This window comes from Acomys russatus, chromosome 12 (genome assembly GCF_903995435.1).
Source record: "Acomys russatus chromosome 12, mAcoRus1.1, whole genome shotgun sequence".
Classification (NCBI taxonomy): domain Eukaryota; kingdom Metazoa; phylum Chordata; class Mammalia; order Rodentia; family Muridae; genus Acomys; species Acomys russatus.
In genome coordinates, this window is record NC_067148.1 from 30,160,232 (window position 1) to 30,181,838 (window position 21,607).

Genomic DNA, 21,607 nt, shown 5'->3' on the forward strand with positions numbered 1-21,607 from the left:
GAACAGGTCCAAGAGAATCAAGGGACTTATAGCAAGAGGACATCTCACAATGAAGGGAAGAAAGAATCTAGGTTTCTTTTCTTTTCTCCTTAAGACTCTAATTCACTGTAGAGAGGAAAAATAGTTACTTAAGATTCTGTTTACAGATGGCGAAAGCAGAGAGATTTTTCAAAAATGAAACTGAGGCTTTGTTACTAAAAGGGAAGTTTTGGAAAAGCAAGCCCATTAGGTACTTCTGTGCTTATCTAGAAAGATCCACAGAGCCGCTATGATATGCCACAGACCTCAACATGTTTGCCCAGTGGGAATATTTTGAATAGTGTGCCTGAGATTCTTATTGTTAAATTTCCCCAGATGCAATCCACATGGGAGTTTCTTAACTTCTATGTACCTGTTTCTGTTCTGTCTCCAAGACATACACACACACACACACACACACACACACACACACACACACACACACACACACACAATTTAAGTAGATAAAGACATGGATGTGGGAACTCCCCACCCAGCAGGCTCTAGGTAGCATTCAGAGAAGAGGAAGACACAATCTGTAATGGACACTCACTGAGATGGGATTCTCTTGGTCTGAACATCAACTCCATTGTATGGTTGAGGGTCAAAGAAACATCAGCCAGAGGAAGAGCAAGGCCTGGAGTCTCACCTGCACACTTAAAACAAACAATTTTCCTTCCCTACAGCAAAATCACCAAGAGGCAGGGACCTTTTCCTACTTGGCTTTGTTTATATCCAGTTTCTAAATTTGTCTCTAAAGGGGCAGTTTTTGCACCTTTCAGAATCCATGTCTGTGTACTCGGTAACAACCTTGAGGGGCGTAGGCGTGTGTTTAACAATCCTGGCTCCAGCCTAAAGGGCTTGGTAACATCAGCCACTGGGCTAGGCAGATGCTAAGTGGGCTGTTGTTTTGCCTTCAGCATGATACAGATTAAACCCAGGGTCTTAACACATTCTCGGCAGATGCTCTACAACTGGGCAGTATTCCTCAGATGCCAAGCAGTTGGATGTGGGACCTCACCACCCATTGCTGTAAGAATTTGACATCATAACTGAGCTCTCACGGTCAGCTGTGCCACACAACTTGCCAGTGGACTTATGGAGCAACACTTGCCTGGCGAGAATTAGGCAGGATGTGTCATGGCACCACACCCATTGAGCACGCAGTAGTTGAAGCACTATTCCAGTTGATGCAAGTGTATATTATGAATGACTAGGTAGGAGGAAGCATCATGCAATACTCCTAACTATTCATTGGCTCAGGGCACAAAGATGGAAGGCAGGACTGAGCAGCAAAAGTGCAGCCACTGAATGGTAGAAAAAAAAAAAAAGGGTGCAACGGCAGATTGATGAGCGAGGCAGCCCGTGTTTCTATGGGACTGCCTGCTCGGTGCTTGTAATGTTTTTCATAAGCTTCCTCTAATTAACCTTCCTTGAGCCCTGTGAGGCAGCAAGGCCCATTATCCTCAATTTTATAGATGTGGAAATAGGTTTAGAGAGGATCATTTACCCCTCCTACTCCCCACAATTTAAGAATTCAACAACAAAACCTGGAAATGTCCCTGCTTTTCCGAAATCCAGGACTGCTTGCCCCAAGATACTAAAACGTAGCTGAACAAAATGTTTTCGTTGTCAAGAATTCTATAGCTGCATTTTGCCAATGTTGCTGTTCATCTGAGTTAAACCTTGCTTGAGCTGCCAAACGGATGTCAGACCTGACCAGCCTGTCCTTTAGGATTGCCACATGGCTCATGAGAAATGAGATACATTCGGTTTCTTTTAAAGTTACGGCACTGTCTTAGCTTGAGTGTGGACAGAAGCAGCTCGGAGAGGAAAGGGCTCTCAGTGGCTTACCTGTCCTGATCGCTGTCCACCACAAAACAGGAGCTCAAACTGGGTAGGAATTGAAGCAGAGGCCATCGGGGAATGCTGCCTACTGCCTTGCTCCTCACAGCTTTCTCGACTGGCTTTCTTATCCTACTCGGGACCACTTGCTCAGGAATGGTACCATGTACAGTAAGCTGGGCCCTCCCATACCAATCATTAATAATAATAATAATAAATACCCCATAGGCCAATCTGATTGAGACATTTTCTTAATTGAGCCCTACCTACCCCCAATAATTTTATCTTGGGTCAAGTTGATGCATTTTATTTAATAAACTTGTGATGAACTTGGAAATAAGGCAAGTTTATACCCATTGTTTCACATCTTATAACCCCTCCCAATTCCTAACCCCATAGTAACTTTTTATGTTAAAATAGAGTTTTTATTTTTATTTTTTAATATAAGAACAAACCTTGCTTAATCCCCTTTTTGGTGCCAAGCACAAAATATTTCAGTCAATATTTCTCGAGTAGAGGATGGAAGGCTTCACTCTGTGGTTGGTATTATGGATTGCATGTATTAGTTAGATTTCCAGAAACACCAATACTTATGGAACCTACAAGAATATGTATCATTGATTGTTCTTGAAAAAACTGAGGCTGAAGCTATTTCTTTATTTACTTATGGTTTTGGTTTTTATTTTTAAGACAGAGTTTCTCTGTGTAGCCCTGGCTGTCTTGGAACTCTGACTGTAGACCAGGCTGGCCTTGAATTCACAGAGATCCACCTGCCTCTGCCTCTGCCTCCCACATGCTGGGATTAAAGACATATGCCCTCACCGCCAATTTTTACGACCCAAGAATACAATACACTACTATCTATTGAAGGTACACTCTCTGTTGTGTTGACTTTAATACAGGGGAAAAAACTAACACTTCGGTGTGGTAGTAACATGAAGGTCAGTTATTACACTGAAGTCCTACATCATGCAGTGTTTCTGTGACCTTGGGATTTTTAACCAATTATTAAATCAAATATATTTTATGGTTGATTGCGAGTATTGAGTACTGTGCTAACACATTTACCAGGAATTTCCTTTTTTCAAATAGGTTATTATTTATCCAATATCTTAAAAAATGCACTTTTACTGATTTTTTTTTTTTCTATTGGCATGTTCAAAATTCTATCACGTTTTACCCAAAGTTGTCACACTGGGCCTCATAGATACTGAAGCCCTTACTCAGAGGGTCTGGAATAAAGAGGAGCAAATGCCTTTGCCTGTACCAGCTGGAGGGTGGCAAGGCAGCAGGCCTTCCTGTCTGGTGCAACCTGGAGGGAAATTCCAGTGAAGAGAAGCAGAGCCGGTCCTCTGGGCCTCTTAGACAATGTTTATGAAATGATCTGAAAGGACAGCTTTATATCCTTCACAATTTTAATTATGTCTTCAAGAATGTAATTAAGAGCAGAATTTTTTGAAAACTGCCAGAGTAGAAACTTACCTTAACAAACGATTACAAATATACTTTTGAGACCCATTTCCCTGCCTGTGTTGTTTTATTCATATTTGAATATTTAATTGATTGCAGATAATGACTTCAGATCTGCTTGTCTTATTTACTTATGGCCTGGAGTTTCTTCTATTATTCTGATAATAGGCCTCTTTGTCCAAAAAATTATGAAAAAATGTAATATCCTTAATGAACAACTCACTAGTTTCTAGTCCCATTTTTCTTTCTCAGATTTAATTCATCTCCTTGTTGGAATAAAGATTAATTTCTTTTTACCTGGAAATATAAAACTATCACATAGGTTGGGTTCTGACCTGCTTTGAGACAAACATGAAGAAACACAGTAGACATTTTTGAATTGTGCCACTCGTAGAATTATCTATAAATGTCACCAAGCCAGCCTCCTGGCCGAACAGTGTCAAATGGAGGGAACTTCATTATAATAAAGACTGACATTTTTGTTTTCAACAATATAATAAGTAGAAAAGAGTGATTGTCTAGACAGGACCAGTGAGCAACATGCTCCTGAATTTGCTACGGAAGTTGACAAAAAAATCTTATTAAAGGAAAAGTGAAGTAGAAAAGGAGCATGCTGGGAGAACACCGCCACATTCTAGGCCACAACGGTGAGCAAAGAGATGGTAAAAGAGAAGATGGGGAGGGAAACGGAAGAAACAGACTTGTGGAAATCAAAGAAGAAAGATTCGGAAGCAGGGAAAAGGGGATATGAAGGAAATTGAGATGAAAGAGAAAATGGGAGTGGGGCTCACCTACCCAGAGCACAGCAAACTACATTCCACAGGCCACATCCAGCCAATTGCCTAGCTTTGTGAGTGGAAGACAGGAAGCCTACACATGGTCTGCGGCTTCTTTCATTCTTTCACAATAAAAGTTGTTTAGTTAAGTAGTTGTGATGCTGTTGATACAATCTACAAAGCTAAAACATTTCCTATCTGACTCTTATGTAAAGGTCTACTATCTAATTTTATGTTGAAAGTGTGTCAGAATTACCTAAAATGGTTTTAAGCACAGATTGCTGAGCCATGCCCTTAGTGTCCTAATAAACCCTAAGGAGGACTTCTGAGTTGGAAACTGAGCTAACACTCTTTCCTTTCCTTGGTGGGAACTGAACCCAGGGTGCCTTATGCATGCAAAGCAGGTGTCCATCACCTAGTTGCCTGCCCCATCTCTGAGATATCCATTTCAGAAGCTGTGCCCCACACACTGCTTTAGTCTTTACGTCATGTCTCAGGAATAGTGCTCTAAATAAGGATTTTTGTGTACTGAGAAAGGAAAGAAAACGCAGTCTTTCCTGTCACTGAACATAGATGTGTGTGCTGACATCACTGCACAAAGTATGTGCTCTTACAAACTCTCAGATGGGGATCTTTCTGTAAGGCTAGTTCTACTGAATTTGACTTAGTTTAGATTCATTTCTAAAATTAGCCTATAGTTGGGTTTGATTCATCTTCCCAAGACAACTTTGAGATGATTTGAAGTTATAATGGGACCATGCCAACAATGTAGATTTATCCGGTCTAAGGAACTAACTTCTCCATTCAGGGCTTCTCACTCACTGTCTTTGCCTGCTGCTACTGGGAAATTGAGGCACCTGTCACTTGGAATCTTCATTACTATCCTCCTTTCTCTACTTCTAAACTGGAGTAGGGGAAAATTTAATCCCCAGGAGCTTTTCTCCCAGTGACAGGACATGGGTGTTTTCCTGAGTGGATGGAATCTTTGGGTATCATGATACCATGGATTTTATGCTGCCTGACATCCTGAGACCCTGAGATCTGACGTGGTTTGGTTTGCACAACCATGGCCTTCCTCCATTTGTTTCCTTAAACCCGAGCCCTGGTTTTTGACACGGTCAATCCATTATGAGAATAAACTCTGCATCTGCAGCTTAAAAGTTCTGTGGAAGATAGGAAGCTATTTCTCTTTTTCCTTTACCCTGGAATTTAGCGATATAAAGGGAAACATTATTTTAGAATCTGAACACCATGGAGACACCTTTCAGAGCAGAGTAAGTTCAAGTTAAAATTAGCCACTCTTTAGAACTTGTGTTGTTCAGGGATGTGTTGCACCGAGTAGTGACTTCCTTGAACTGATAACAGAGATGGGAGGAAGACAGAAAAATCCATTTTTTTCTTAGCAAGAAAGACACAAGAGTTTAATTCTACTTGATTTTTATTTGTCATCTTCAGAGAATTTTCATGTTTAGTTTAAAGTTGGTATGTAAGAGGAAAGGATGAGTGGCAAATGGCATATTGCATACCTAGCAGAGTACACAGGACACAGGAGATGATCCTGCAGCGGGCCCCTTCACCTTGACCTCAGTTCAGAGATGAAGGTCACGTGTGTACCGCACACCCTGTGAGGCACTTGGGTAAAAGGGGACCAATTATTCATTTGCATGGTCCCATTGCAAGAGATTAAATATCACTTATCAAAAATCTAGGCACAGTCCTGTCACCTCTACATCTGATACTCTGGGAGCCTGTTTTTAAAGAAAGCCTGTGATAGGTTTTCCTGTAGAGCCTGCAATGGGTTTTCCTGTAATGGAGGAGCATCCTTTTTCTATGACATTGAAGGCTGTTGGGAGTTAGGTTCCTTCAAATTCCTCTCAAGTCATTTGCAAGTTAAAGAAGAGACTTGATACCCTATGAGAATATACAGGGGGAGGCAATCCCCCCCAGGAACAATCATAGGGGAGGGGAATAATGGGAAAATGGGGGGGGGGGAGGAATGGGAGGATACAAGGGATGGGATAAACATTGAGATGTAACAAGAATAAATTAATAAAAAAATAAAAAAAAAAAATAAGTTCCAGGAAAGGTAAAATTGCATGCAAAGCTCCTTTCTCCCCATGGTACCTTTCCTCCTGTTCTCTCTCTTCATGGCTTTTTGTGTACTTCTGTTTATTATAGCACTGTCCCTCTCACCCATGTCATCACGCTGAGAAGTGGTACAGAGCCATGGAGCCGTCTGCTCATGACTCTACAACCCTTCATTTACTTCCCCTCTCCGTTTCTTTTGCAAAATTTATTATATGTTTGCCTACATGTTTATGTGGGTGTACCACATGTGTGCAGTGCCCATGGAGGCTTTTAGAGGCCAGTGGATCCGCTAGGAACTGGAGTTATAGACACTTGAGGGTTGTCATGTGGGCGCTGGTAGTTGCTCTCAGATCCTCTGGAAGAGCAAGCTAATGCTCTGAACCATTGAGCCATCTCTCCGGTCCCAGCTACCCACTCAAATCCATTTTATGTGTGCTTGAGATAAAGTAGGAATGATTCCATTGGCAGATTCATACTGAGTGAGCAGCTATAGCTGGGATCTACGTAACAAAGCAGATGACCATTGATAGTGAGCTTGCACTGTAGATGTGTGAAGGTCTTGCATGAAATTCCCTGAGGCAGAAGTCTCCTGTAGAGGGCGTGGTTAGAAAGAGTAAGAACTAACTTGATTGTTCCCTTCTAGCTAGTTCCCTGAGGAAGACACACATCGGAATTGTTGCTTCACTTTAGTTTACACTTGGGTTTCATGGATGGGATCTGTCAGTACCTGGGCCTGCTTACATGGTGCTAGTGGGGTAGTTGAGTGGACTTAAGTTATCTTGAAGAAGCTCTTCTGAGTGTCAACACTTTCAAGACTACAGGTATTAGTTTTGAAAACTATTAGTGCTTGTTTCTGCAGTATTTCTTTATAAATGCTATAATAAATTATTATAAACTGAGTTGCTTGAAAATAATAGAAATATATTACTTTACATTTGTGGAGATCAGAAGTTCAAAAACTGAGCTTCGGTATGATCAAGATTGAAGTGTGAGCAGGCCTTTGTGTCCCTTGGGCTTTCTGTGAAAGAATTAGATTTCTGGCCCTTTCTATCTTCCAAGGCAGCTCACTCCTGGACTAGTGGCTCCACTCTTTATCTTCAAGGTCAGCATCCCTAAAATTTCTTTCTTTTTAGCTTCTTGCTTTTCTTCTGGCTAACATGTCTCTGCCCCCTTTCCTTTGTTTCCAGTTCGTTCTTTCCACTGCTCAGTCTTTGGGTTATTTAGACCACATTCCTATCACCTTCTCAGTCCTCACAGTAATGCACGGCCGTGGTGGGCTCACCACTAAGCTCATTTCTCTCTCCTTGAATGAATACAGACTTTCACTGACTCCCTTTAAAACAGATTCATGAGGAAATTAAGGTTTTGTTTTTGAGTCTCTGGTTTGGAATTTCCCATATAGTTATAAAAATCTGTCTCTTTTTGAAGTTCATTGTCTCCCCTCTTTTCCCACAGGAGAAATCTAGTGTTTTAATATCAAGCCCAACTGTGAAAAAACTCGTAGTATACAGCTGGCCAACTGCCGCGCCAGCCAGCACATTTCATAAAGCAGTTGTTAAAGTCATCTCTTCTCCATTGTAGTTCATGACTAATTTCGGGGGTGGGGAATCTGCATATTCATTCAACATCTATCACTATTGTTTTTATTACTTTACCAAGAATGAGGTCACATTTTGACATTTTTCAAACAAAACTTGTTTCTATTGTTTCCCTCTCCCCCCTTTATCTTCCTCCCGTCTCCCTCCCTTGTACCCCGCCACCAGTAGCTTCCCTTTTACTTTCAGGTTACATATGTCTTTTGCCCTTCCCTCTCAACAAATTTGGTCCACTCTCACAGTCTTCTATTTAGTTTCACGGTTGTATAACCTCTCTTTTACATGCACACAAGCATTCAAAGTTAGGATCCACATATAAAAGAAAACATGTAGGTTTCGTCTTTCTGAGATGGAGAAATATCACTTAATATAAGATTTTCCACTTCCACCCACTTTCCTGTGAATTTAATTTTTATTGACAGCTGAGCAAAACTATTTTGTGTATATAAACTACATTCTAATTATCTAGTCTGTTGATGGACACCTAGGCTGGCTCCATATCCTCGTTATTTGCATAAGGCAACAATAACCATGGATGCACAAGTGTCTCTGTGGTAGGATACAGAGTCCTTTGAGTGTATACTCAAGAGAGGTATGGCCGGGTAATATTGTAGTCCTATTTTTAATTTTTTTAAGGACTCTCTGTACTGATGTCTATAGGGTTTATGCTATTTTACACTTCCACCAGTAGTATATGGGCTCTTCTTTCTCCTCTTATTCACCAGCACTTGTTGTTATTTGTTTTCGTGGCAGTAACCATTCTGAGTTAGGGAAGAGATGATTACAAAGGGGTTTTAATCTGCATTCTTTGATAGTTAAAGGATATTGAATATATATACATATATATGTAGATATATATAGCATATATATGCTAGCTATTAGTGGGATTTTTAAAGAGCTCTCTTTTCATTTCATTAGCGATTTGTTGATTGGCAATTTTGTGGTTTTGGTATGTAATTTTTGCGGTTCTTTCTATCTTCTGTATATTAACCCCCTTTATGTGGTGTAGTTGGCAAAGACTTTTCTCCCCTCTGTAAGCTGTCATTTAACTCCGCTGATAATTTTACTTTTGAGTTTTTAAACAAGGAGCAAAAGAACATTATCTGTGATAATTAAAATGACTAAATTTGAGGAGTCAAAATATTTCTTAGCCTCTGCAAAGTTGGTTGTATCTATATTCATTTTGTTACAAAATTAGATTTATATATTGTGGGGAAAGCTAATATACAGTCAGAAAGGAGAAAGAAAATTCACATGAAATATATCATCCAAACTTAAATGGCCATAATTTTTTGTCTAGTCTTTCAGGTTTTTAATACAAATATGATTATGCATTTTAAAGGATTTGGAATATTCTGTGTATACTAATATAGTTTTCTTATCTGTTCTCTCTGGCATACTTTATAACTTTCCCTACATGCAGTGGCGTGCTCAATAGTTACATATTCCTTTATCACGTGGATATACAGATATATTTTTAAACCACTCTAGAAAGTATTCTTAAGGCTGCTTTTAAGTGCCAGGCCCATAATTCCAGTACCCGGGAGGCAAAGACAGATGGATCCCTGTGAATTTGAGGACAGCCTGATCTATAAAATGAATCCAGGACAGCCAAGGCTATCCTGAAAAAAACAAAACAAAACAAAACAAAACAACAACAACAAAACACCCTGAAATTGCTTTTAAGCATTATTTTAAAGGGGCTAGAATGACTCAGGGGTTAAAAATACTTGCTGTTCTTTGAGAGGGCCTGAGTTGGGTTCCTAGCAGGTACATTGGGTGGCTCATAACTTCCTGTAACTCCAGGTCCTGATGCCCCCTTCTGGTTGCTGCAATTATCTGCACTCATATGCACATCCCCATGCACAGAAACATACATACACATAATCAAAAATAATAGAATAACAATTTTAAGTGTTCTTTAGAATGAACTCTAGGTAGAAGAGCCCATGGGGCAACAAGCATCTTAAAGTCTTTTTAAGAAGTCTAGAAAAAAAATCAAGTTAAATAAAAAAATTTTCTATTCCAGTGCTATTTGCCAAGGAGGGACTAAGTTCAAGATCCCAGACAGTCTTACCCAAAGTGTAATTTTATAAAATGCAACTGTTAATATTTTTATTTCTCTCCCAGTTATGTCTGTCATAGTGACATTATTTTTATTTATTTATTTTTTAATTTCAGGTTACCTCGCACCTAGAAACCTTCCAAGTGCTGGATTCTTCCCATTCCTGCAAACCCTCCTCTGTGACACAGACTCTAAATGCAAAGACACACCCTATGGGCCTCGAGACCTGCTCCGTAGAAAGGGGATTGATGAAACACTATTTAAAGACAGGTACAAGGACTTTCTAAGTGTGTGAGTTTGTCTGAAAGGTCAGTTTTCTTTCCTCATGAAATAACCAGTGTATCCACCCTAGACATACACGAACATTTCCTATGTGAGTGGATGTGATGGTGAGAGAGCAAAGTGAGTGTAAGTTGAAGTCTCATCTTTATGAAAGATTGAGCACAACTATTTATTTTGAGTCAGTCAGATACCCAAATTTTCCTTTTTAAGATGAATGGATGAGGCAGTTCTACTTTCCTCCCCCAAAGATTCTTTCTCCCTCCTTACCTTGTCTATGACACATTGTCCTAAGAGTCAATCACAGGTATAAAGTAAACAGTAGAAAACTCATCTCCCGGAAGAATGACATTTATATTACCTTCTGTGGTCATTTCAGTCATAGTGAGAACCAGGATATGCAAATAAAAAAATTGAAGATCTCAGAATGCCAAGTAATAAACAATGTTGAAAGTATACTAATTAGATAGACAGTGGTTATACAAGCCTTTGATTCCAGCACTCAGGAACCAGGGGCAGGCAGATCTCTGTGAGTTTGAGGCCAGCCTGCTCTACAAAGCTAGTTTTAGTTCTAGGACAGCCAGGGAAACACAGAGAAGCAAACAAACAAACAAAAAATTTAAACAGTCACCTTTAAATGGGGTTAACTTATGTTCCGTTTTGTGATGAGAGAAACAGCTGGAAAATGACAATAGACAACAGAGACCGTTACAATATTATCGTATACAGTCTCAGCTATTCTTCTGCGACTCTAATCTTAAGGATATGCCCAGGAGCCCACCTGTCAATAGAACTACAAAGAATGTTGTAATTTGAGTCAACTGTGAGCTACTTCTGTTACAGATTTAAAAAAAAAAAAAGGTTCACCAAAGAAAAGATTAGAGATAGTTGGCTCTCAAACTTAAATGTTCAATTCCTTAGCGTGTAGCACAGTTTCTCCTTTAATGATTTTGTCCATTGTTTAAGATGACTGGTAATTTTAGAAAGATCAGCTGCAATCATTTTAGCAGAAACTATAAACACCTCAAGAACTGTCATAAGAAGCAACATGGATTATATGATTGTTGCGCCATGTTGGTAACTCTCACTGGTTTGGTTGCTTTAGCTAGTTAATCAGGGTTGGTTAACTCAAAATAACACTAATATTGTTTATTAATTTATTATTCAGCAAATAATGATGATGATGATGCCAAAGGCCAGACACCATTCTAAGTGACACAGAGATAAAGAAGACAAAATTCTTCTGTTTCGTAAAAAGGCCAGAGGATATTTAATACCTCCCCCATGCTTAAAGAAGAAAGTGAACTTCATCCTTGATAGAAAGGGAACCCTGTGAGGGATGGTTTCTCAGGGCAGGTGTTTTGCAGCCTGAGCATTAGAGAGGACACAGAAAATATCCATGATTTACACACTGATTTAATTCCACTTGGAATATTTACTTACTTATTTGTCTGTCTGTTGTCTGCTTATTTATTTATTTAGACTTTCATCTTTGTGGCATTTCCTACCCATAGCAGGGGCTTCATGGAAATAATACACTTTTTTCCTCAAAGAAGGGTGTTACTTTGTCCTAGCATAGAGTCAACTGCATAGGATTGAGTGACACAGCACTTGGTCGTGTCAGCTGCTTTAAAACAGCATCCTAACTGACAGATTATTTGTCTAGTTTGTTGCATGTTGCTGCACATCCATATTTTCTGAACTAATTGGAGCTTAATTTAGAAAGTATGTACAAAAATAAAACTGTAGTAATGATATTTTCCCAGCATGTGATTAACATTCATGCTTAATACTGCAGTGCAATGAAACTGGCACCTGGCTACTGGGTAAAGTCCTAAATTGCTTCTCGTTGGTAAAGGAAGATTCACCAGCCTCATTAAAACACAAAACAGTCTCCCTCTTCTGGTCTTGGAGTGAGGAAAGAAACGACTCCTTTGGTAGCATCAGAAGAGGCTGTCGGTGTTGCTTTTAATAGATGTTTTTCTGAAAGATATAATCATACAGCAGCCGATGCTGCCTGGCCAGTGGCCTAGTGTTTTCATGTGATTTTGATTTTGGCATTAGTCTTCTACTGTTAAATTCATACTCCTCCAGGCATTAGCTTCACAATGAAAGAAAAAAAAAAACCCACCACCACCAACAGCAAAGGTGCTGAACTCAGTGTCAGCTGTAACCAGTGGTCTGGCAAAAGAGATGGTTGCGTTTGTGGCTTTCCTGCTCCCTAGCACGGTGGCTAGTTTGATGTCACAGATCTTATCCTTATATTTCTTCCCCATGCAGTGTCTAAGAATACATCGCTGTGGGAAGCCCTGGCCTGTGCCATTGCTCACACAGTCAGCGAAGGGCAGCGATCACCGCCTCTGAGCTCACAGGGTCATTATTTGGAGAAGTGATTGAGCATTCCTGGGGACACTGGGGAGGGGAGTCTGCCTATATGGACTCCACCTCTGTTCCTGATCACACTTTCCCATGACCCACAGCTTGTGAATTTAAGTCCTTGATCCTTTTGGGAGGCTCCTGCAGAACTGGGAAAATTCTAATGTGATTTATTCAGGGCGTGTGTGTGTGTGTGTGTGTGTGTGTGTGTGTGTGTGTGTGTGTGTATGTGTGTGTGTGTTAGAAAATATAAGTGAGTTTTGAAATGAATCTGAAAACACTGGAAACATAAAATAAAGAGGTTAGAACAGTTTAACTATATATGAAATAGGATGTGTAGTTCTTATGCTGTTTTAATTTCAAACTATATCCATTTTAAGTGGAATTAGTGTTTAAAATAAAGGTTAAAATTTATTTCTCTAAGAGCAAACTGTAAGGATGCATTAGCTATCACACAGGCCAATTATTCATCCAGATTGAATGCATTGACTACACAAAATGTGCTACAGACGATTTAAGTTGCTGCAGATGCAGAGATGAATTATGCACATTTTATGCTCAGCAAGAATTTAGAAGCTAGGAGGAAAGAGGCAGAGAGACAAAATAACAGTCAAATGATCACATAATATGGTAAATGTGATGAATATTTGTTCTCAGCTCTCACTACGCCCAGAACATTCTACATAAATGGTGCCTCGTCACACAGCTTCCTTAAAACACTGTGGATTTTTGCTGTTGGATGTATCATTAGAGTGGAAGTAGATTTGGGTAGGGAGATGCCAGGAGAGTTCTCCCAGGGCACTTGAGGGCTGGGGATGCAGCTCAGCTCTTGCCTAGTATGTGCCAAGGCCCTCGGCTAAAGCCTTAATAATGCACACACACACATGCACATGCATGTGGTGTTGCAATGGTGGTTCTGTCATTAAGCATAAAAGATGTGTTTGTGTTAGATAGAATATAGTAAATGTGTTTAGGATAAAGCACAGAGAAAGAAAGAATCCTAGAACTCAGTGGAGGAAAAAAAATAGACAGAGGCATGGATTAACTAGTGTGGAGAGGCAGGAAAATGGCTTTTCTTTTAACTGTGATTTTCGTGAATTTTCTCGCAGTGTTGCTGCATCTATTTCATGTCTGTGTAGAACATAGCTATGTACTGTCATTGAAAAAGCCACTGGTGCAGCCTCTTCCTCCTCTCTATTTGCCATGTTTCCAACACTTGCCTGTCTCTGTTTCCTCATCCACTCAATGCAGGACCTTAAAAAACTCTTACTTGCTCTAATTACATATTATAAATCCAAAGTCCTTCCAATGAATATTAAAACCCTAGGATAGGTCAACATATTAAGGAATTTATAGCTCTTGATCATAACTGGGTGACCTAGAAGAGAAAGGTTTTGAAAGTAACAGGCAGGGATTATATCTGAAGTGTGGATGACCCTTGACAGACGAAGGTCAGCATGAAACCAGAGAGATAATTAAAGCAATTAATTTTTTTTTTCTGTGAATGGCTTCAGCTCAGGAATAGCCAGGAAGGACAACTGCATCAAGTAAGTGTGACTGACGCCATGGCCATAGTATAGCGTCCGGAGTCCGTATCTGGAGTTAGGTCGGTGATGGAGTTAAGGCAGGTGCAGCTGGGATCAGATGCGGGCTTACAGCACATTTTTTCTTCCAGATGTCACTACATACGATTATGATTCTGAGGAAAAGATGAAAAATGCTTATAAAATTTTAACTAACCCTTAGAGATTAAAAAAAAAAAAAAAAAAGAATATCATAATCTTCTTTCCAGGATAGGCCATCTGTCTCTTTCATAGTAAGGCTGCTTTATATAGACAGACTCCACCAGGGCACAGAGACATTACCTATCCAGGTAGCTGTTCCCTCTCACAGGAAACACAGACACCCGGTACAAGTGCAGAAATCCTATTATGATGACATATATAGATAAATGTGACATTTCCCAAATGTAGCTGTTGGTAGACATGTCTGGAAAGTCAAATCTATTCTGGGTTAAGTTCTCATCAGAACTGAGTGGAAATTTTAATACAAAACATCTCTCTTATTGAGTTCTGCTCCAAAGAGATCTTCATAAATGCCACCTGGGCAAAGTCCTCATCTCCGGTATGCTAGAAGAAAGGTCCTCAACCAACTCTGTAGTGCTTGTACACACAGTTCTGACGGACCAATGAAGCTCCATTAAATAATGCTACAGGCCGCTTGCTGGTGTGAGTCAGACATTGTTGGCTTGCTTCCAAAGGTAAATTTTCTTGAATGAGATGGTCCTATGTGTCAAATCCAGAGGCCACCTGCATTTTTCACAATGCTGTCCTGTACTCCCAGAGATATCCAGTATGAGGTAGATTTGAGATGAGTTCATTAGAGCTCTTCAGAGCTTCTGCATTGGAGCTTCAAGTCTCCTAAGTTGGTTGTGGGGGGGATGTAATCGGGGATGACTCACCCAAGAGGAATCACACACCATTGTCATAGGCTCCTGCAGTGTGTTTCCGCTTTGGCACAGCTGATCCTTGGGATGGATAAGCTGTTGTTGTGCTGTGTGTTGGAGGGTGTTTAGCACTGTCACTAACCTCTGCCTACTATGTACCAAGTGCATTCTGTCTGCAGTTGTGACAAATGACTATGTCTCTAGACGCCATATTGTCAAATACCTTCTGAGGGAGGCAAGCAAAGGTGTTCTTCTTAGATAAGAGCCAATGGGGTAGTAGAACAATGAAGGAAAAATCGAGTACCAAGGGCTCACATTAAGGTTGTGAATCTAAGGGTCATGCTGTACCAACATGACCAATGATTGCTCCAATTTAGTAGCTCTGACATATTTTCTTATCATCCTCTGTGTGTGTTCTTGCTTAGCTCCTCCCATGAATATATTGAAACTCTTGATTTTCCTATTTGATTTGTCCATTATAATTAGACAGGGGAGAAATTTCATAAATGTTGATGAGCTAATGATGAACACAGCTAGGGAGGGGTGCCGCTATGTGTTAATGTCTGTGACGCCACCTATGGGTGTTTCCTTCTGCAATGAAGCCTGCAGACTTGGACATGCCTCTGATGAGGGGGTCCCCCACAGATACTGAGTTCCCTTATTTCAAGTTAGTTCACAGCCCTAACATACAGATATGCAGGACACAATATCTGCGGTCTTTTAGGAAGAAACAGAAATGAAATTTCAAGTTTCTTCTAACTCCAGTATGCTATGTTCACATCCCAGTAGTACTGTCTGTTTGTTTAATGAGCCATTAGGTCCAACAGTCCAGGCCTAGGTAGATTGCGTTAGCTCTTTAGATTGTAGAGGTAAATGAGACATGGTGCTTGCTCTTTGCTATCCACAGACTTACAACATATAAATATGCAAGAATAAATTATGTGAAACAACAAGAAGGGTACCGTTCCTCTCCTGTCACTCTAATCATGCATGTTAGGAAGTGCAGGAAGACTAGCTTTGTTTTCTCCCCTTTAGTGGGTTGTTAGGCGGTAATAAAATTATCTTTGTTTGACAGAAGTTGTGTTTCAACTTATAATCTCCATATGAAATAAAATCGAGAAAATCTTTTCCGAAGGATGAACGGCGAAGTTCATACAATATTCTAAATCTTCACTCCCACAGCACAGCCTCACAAAAGGAAGTAGGCAGAGTCTGTCACTTCCTGGTCTAAGGAGGATCCTCCAAGAACCAGAACCTCCACAGCCTCTTTTCTGGAACCATCACTTTATTGATGGCCAGGAAGGGAAGGGAAGGGACTGCCCTCTTGGCAGGAATACTACCAGGGCTGTTAACTGATAAGAGAAGCTGAGTAGCCCCGTCTTTTTTTTTTTTTTTTTTGAGACATGGTTTCTCGGGCTGGAGAGTTGGATCAGCTGTTAAAGGCTAGGCTCACAACCAAAAATATAAGAGACATGGTTTCTCTGTGTAGCCTTGGCTGTCCTAGATTCGCTTTGTAGACCAGGCTGGCCACGAACACACGGTGATCTGGCTGCCTCTGCCTCCAGATTGCTGGGATTAAAGGCGTGTGTTACTCACCACAGCTTGCTTAAGACCACAAGTTTTAACTGCCCACTGCCTCCTCCTGTTTCCCTCTTCCTTAGTATTCAGCTTATTGTCTTTTGCCTCGTCATAGCTATTTTGATCTTCGTCATTCTCCTCAGATTCTTTTCTATGTTCCTGGTCCTTAAAATTTTTATGAAGGTAGGTGTTTTTTCCTTTATTTTAAAAATGTGTTGGTATTCAGTGGTCTTCCTTATAAAGTTACAAGCTGGACTGGAAAAAAATGTCAAGGAAAAAAAGCAAGCCTAACTTTCTCCAACTTTCTAACACTTTTTTTTTTTTTTTTTTTTTTAAAGAGAAGGGAACAGGTTCAGGTCAGTTCTTATTTTCATCTGAATGGCTTTTCCATCCAAATAGTCAGCATAGGAATGTAAAAAGATTTAGGGGAATACAGTCATGGCCATGAATAATTCAAATGTACATTAAGAATGCAGGATTTTTGGAGCAACCAGTACATTTTAAGGAGAATATTGGAAAAACACTGGGGAATAGAAACAAATGTTACCTCTTCTTACCCTTTTTATAAATAATAATAAAATACGCCACCAAAACAAAAACCAGCAGTGAATGAACTTTCCCAATTATAAATGGCTAAGATCTGCTTTCTAGAACTGGAGTCTGGCTAAAACACAATTATAAGTAGAATTTGTTGCCATCTCTATGTATCTTAATTATGCTTTTTGCAAACAATCACACAAGTCTATCAGCTTCCTATAATTCCAAAAACTATTTCAATCCAGGTAGTCTGTTTGCGGAATAGACAAATCTATTGTGGGTGCTTTTTTTGGGGAGGTTGTATCTAATTTTGAAGATACAAATTATTTTTCCTCTAGGGAATGGGGCTATAGCTCACTTGTCAAGTTCTGGCCTGGAGTACAAAAAGCTCCAAGTTCAATCCTCACTACTGAAAAAATAGAATAAAATACCTTTTTTTTTTTTTTTTTAAATTTTAGTACTAGTCATAAATATAGGGAATGAATCCCTAAAATGATGGTTACTAAATATGAGAAAATTCAATAATATTTTCTTCCAAGAGCTAATGTGGTTATATAGTATGGGAATACCTGCCTCCATGATGCTGTTGTCGCCACATTGACATGTTTGGTGGAATTAGAAATGAGGCTTAATGTTACACCTGGTGCCACCTACAATGGCATCAATACCGGTATATTCTTGGCACATACTGGATACTTAATAAATGTTTACTCTGTTCTTTTTCCTTGAATCCATCTGTAAGTACTAGTCCCTTTTGAATAAAAAAGCCATCCGTAATTAAATGCAGTAAAAAAAAATTTTTTTTAACCTGACAAACAAGAAGGCCTTGTTTCTGCCTTCAAAACACAACTCCTGTATTTGGAAACTGTCATCTTTTGAATAGAAATAGAGTGCCGTAAATGTTTTTGGTGTTTTCCTGTAATGCTTTCTTTATTCAAGTAAGTTCTTTTTATAAGAATAAAATAATAGTGACTAACTTAAAAGTCTCATCTAGTATATTCTAACAGAACAAAACCTTACTAGGCAGGAAAACTTGTGTGTTCATTGGTGCATTGGCTAAGTGACTTCATCTTATAATACCCTAGAAAATACGTGGACACTTTGCAAGTCTTTGGAGCCTCTGAACTTTCTGCATAACATATTGCTTTAGTTAACTAAAATTAATGTGGACAAAATTAGAGAGTTCTTGCTTTTTTTTTCTCTAGTGAAACTTCGAAAAAGCCATCCAACCTGAAGAGGGACAGCAATTTATCACCCCAGAGGACCCAAGTTCCAGACAGGAGTCACACATCACTGGGTAAGCTAGCTCTCTCCTGGAAGGCTTAGAATAGACCATTGGAACAGTCAGCAAAAGGGATAATCTTGGAAAGATTCATACTTCAGATTTTCAAATTAAGATGGAGTGCTTAGATTGCCCCTCAGGGACCCCAAGCCTACCCATGGCTGCCTGCATGTGGCAGTATACCTGTGCTAAGTTCTTCAGAATGATTAGAAATTAGGTTCTTACTGAAATGCTCTATAGGAAGAAACATCTAGAGGCTGAGAATTGCACCAAGTCCCAGAATTTAGTCTGGACTACACCTGAAAAATAAATGGAACTGGAGGTGGGGGACAGAATTTCCGGTAACAAAACCTATTGGCAAATACTTCAGAGATTTGCCCAAACTTTCAGCTTAACAGGTGTAGACCATGTAGCCCAGCGGGCTTAAACACTAGGTCATAAGAGCAATAGGCACTTGACGATGCTGTCCAGTCATCATCTTTGAGCTGTGTGCTTCTTTCTCCCTCTCAACGTGTGGTTTCAAAGCCTTCAGCTTGACCATGCTTCTCAAAAAGCCAGCACCCCTCAAATTCGTGTGTGCCTCAAACTTCTTCAGTTGCTTCATTAAAAAATGCACATTTTTAAGTTTATACATAAGTGATTCTGGTGCCTTGAAAAAAACACTGCTTAGAATCCCAAACCCTCAAACCAGAGGACAGTGCTATATTTATTTGCCAAATGTGGATCAGGTGCACATTATCTTGCACGTAGGGACTAAGTATGTATGAAGGGACAGAATAAAGTTCCTAGCACGTTGGAATTTGATTGCTCCTTTGGAGAAAAGAAGCAACATATTAGTTAAAACTATGTTAGTAAGTAACAATTCAATAAAAGTTGTTAACCGAATGAAGAACTGCATGCTGACAATCCTGACAATGTCGTGCGATGTCACACTGTTCCCAGGAGTTAATGTTGTTATGGGTGATCTGTAGCTATCTGATTGAGTAGGTTAAGGGACAGCAGAAATATGCTCATTCTCACAGTCCAGTAAACTCTGCTACGCTCAGTAGCTATAGATTATGCTTCTCTTTGTGGATGGTTATCTCATAAATAGATTGCTTAAGTCTAAAGAAATCCGATGATAAATTCCTCAGCCCTGTAGGCACTAAAATAAAGGCCCTACTGAAACACATTACTGGTATCTTGTGCCCAATATTTATAAAAACATAATTGCTTTCTATACATTTAAGGCATAGATATGAATCTATGTTTCTAGTTAATTAATACCCTATACTCAGAAAACTATGCTACATTATAGCTAGTGCTAAACAAAGACAGTTTGGAAACTTTTTAATTAGAATACATTGTAGTTTCAACTAATTGCTTCATCCCATTTATTTGATCTAAAATATCCCTCAGAAACCACTTTGAGGGAAGTGGGATTCATGATCCTAAGCAGATTTCAGCACCCCAATTGGATAATTAAAAAGAAAGACCATTATTACCAGATGTGCATTGGTTGATCCTTTGAACAGATGTTGGAGGTGATGGATCTATGGAGTTGGTAAGGGCACTTCCATCCTCCAAGCTCACACGGAAATGATTTTGTTTATTGGGTAATAATACTGCTGATGAAGTTCAGTGGTAGAACCTGGAGTGAATGCAAATGGCATCCAAATGATTGGGAAGAAAAGAGAAGAGCAGACTAAAACCATGGGAATTTTATGTGGGGAAAGAAAAGCCAACAAAACCTGCCATTTTGCCAGCAAGAAATATTAGTGGGAGAGTCATATATGAGCACATTCTTGCTGTAGGTCTCGTGAGATTACAGAGATATCTATGCAATCTTATGTAATTGTGCCCATTTGCAAGTGTGTATGTATGTGTGTATTTAAAATTCTAATGTGCTTTTCCTTCTACCACAGCCACAGAACCTCCTAGACCAAGCTATGATTTGGAGGGGACAGGCACAGAAATTTTCAATGGTAGTCAAGTGCTCACACGCATCCTTGATTTGGAAAAGGTAAACATCATTTAGTTTTGCAATGGACTTGAACAAATATATTTCACACTGGTAGAAGGGGCTTCTGAGCAGTAAGGAGTTTGCAGTAGTTTTTGAGTTTAAATGCTATCTCAGGCAGGTTCTTTCTGGGGGCACTCTTCAATCATAGTTTAATTTTAAGACACTGTAAATTCCTTAAGGTCTTGGACATTTATTTACTTCCCTGTAAGTCCTTTAATTAAACTTATGTTTTTCAATTACTAAAAAATAATGTAGTATTTTATGTGATCTTTCAGTTTTATGAAGCGAGGAGATAAAAAAAAAAAAAATGAAGCTGTAACACTCTCGCATTTGATGCCGCATCCACACTAACGCTTCGGATAAGTTAGAGCTATGGAAATCTCTCCCCTAAAAAGGAAAAAAAGCTTTCCTTAACGTAGTTTAGAGAGTTTACCTAAGGAGTTTTCTGCTTCCCAGAGATCATCTACTTTATGATTCCTCAGATTGAAAGATAATAAACACATTTTTATAAGAGGTGTGAGCTGGTATCCTATAGTCAGTCTCTCTCTGTGTGTATTTGTGTAGAAATTAGATTTGAATATCTTTAAAGATATGCAGTTAGCTACAGTCTCCATTCCTTGCTATCTTTCGGCCACCCTGGGTCATACGTTCATGCTATTATGGTTTAAATATTGCTGACTCCCCCATCTTGCTTTTCTCTTCTCATCTCATCTCCTCTTCTCCCCTGTTTCTCTCTCACCTCCTTTATCTATGTAAGCAGACATTTCTGAATCATAAGACATGCCTCTGACAAGCATCCCCATTCCAGTAACCTTAGCCATTACTGCCTACTGTGAGTTTGCTCCTGACCCTCTGGTTACCATTGTGTGCAACAGAGGCATCTTACGGGCCCAAGAGTCATGTCTTACCAAACCAAGCCATATAAGTAAATAAACCATGGCACAAAAAGATACCACAGTTGGCAAGGCGGTAATGGCAGCGCTGCCTATGTTGCCTGTGGCAGAAGATTTGCTTACTCTCTCTATTCTAGACATTGAAAGTTGATAATCTGTCACATTTGAGGTTGCTGAGGCTACCTTGGTGGCTAGGAAGTTCCTCGGCATTCCCAGTTAAGTCCTCCCCTCACTGGGTCTGTGTGCACACATGGAAACCTACACTGTTCTGTTCTGTTTTTGTCTTGCTTCCCGGAAAGGGTTTGCATTGGATCGGACAATTTCTTTAATGCAATAGATACTGTTCTCAAAATTACT

The 21,607-nt window shown here is 39.6% G+C and overlaps 1 protein-coding gene across 1 annotated transcript in view; it reads left to right on the forward strand.

The window, feature by feature from the left end:
• Positions 1–21,607, forward strand: part of Abca12 (ATP binding cassette subfamily A member 12) — a 157,447-nt gene that overhangs the window by 41,608 nt on the left and 94,232 nt on the right. The window contains exons 3-5 of the mRNA XM_051154135.1: positions 9,974–10,127; positions 18,279–18,370; positions 20,260–20,357. Of these exons, the coding sequence (XP_051010092.1) occupies positions 9,974–10,127; positions 18,279–18,370; positions 20,260–20,357 (344 nt within the window). The remainder of the gene's footprint in view (positions 1–9,973; positions 10,128–18,278; positions 18,371–20,259; positions 20,358–21,607) is intronic.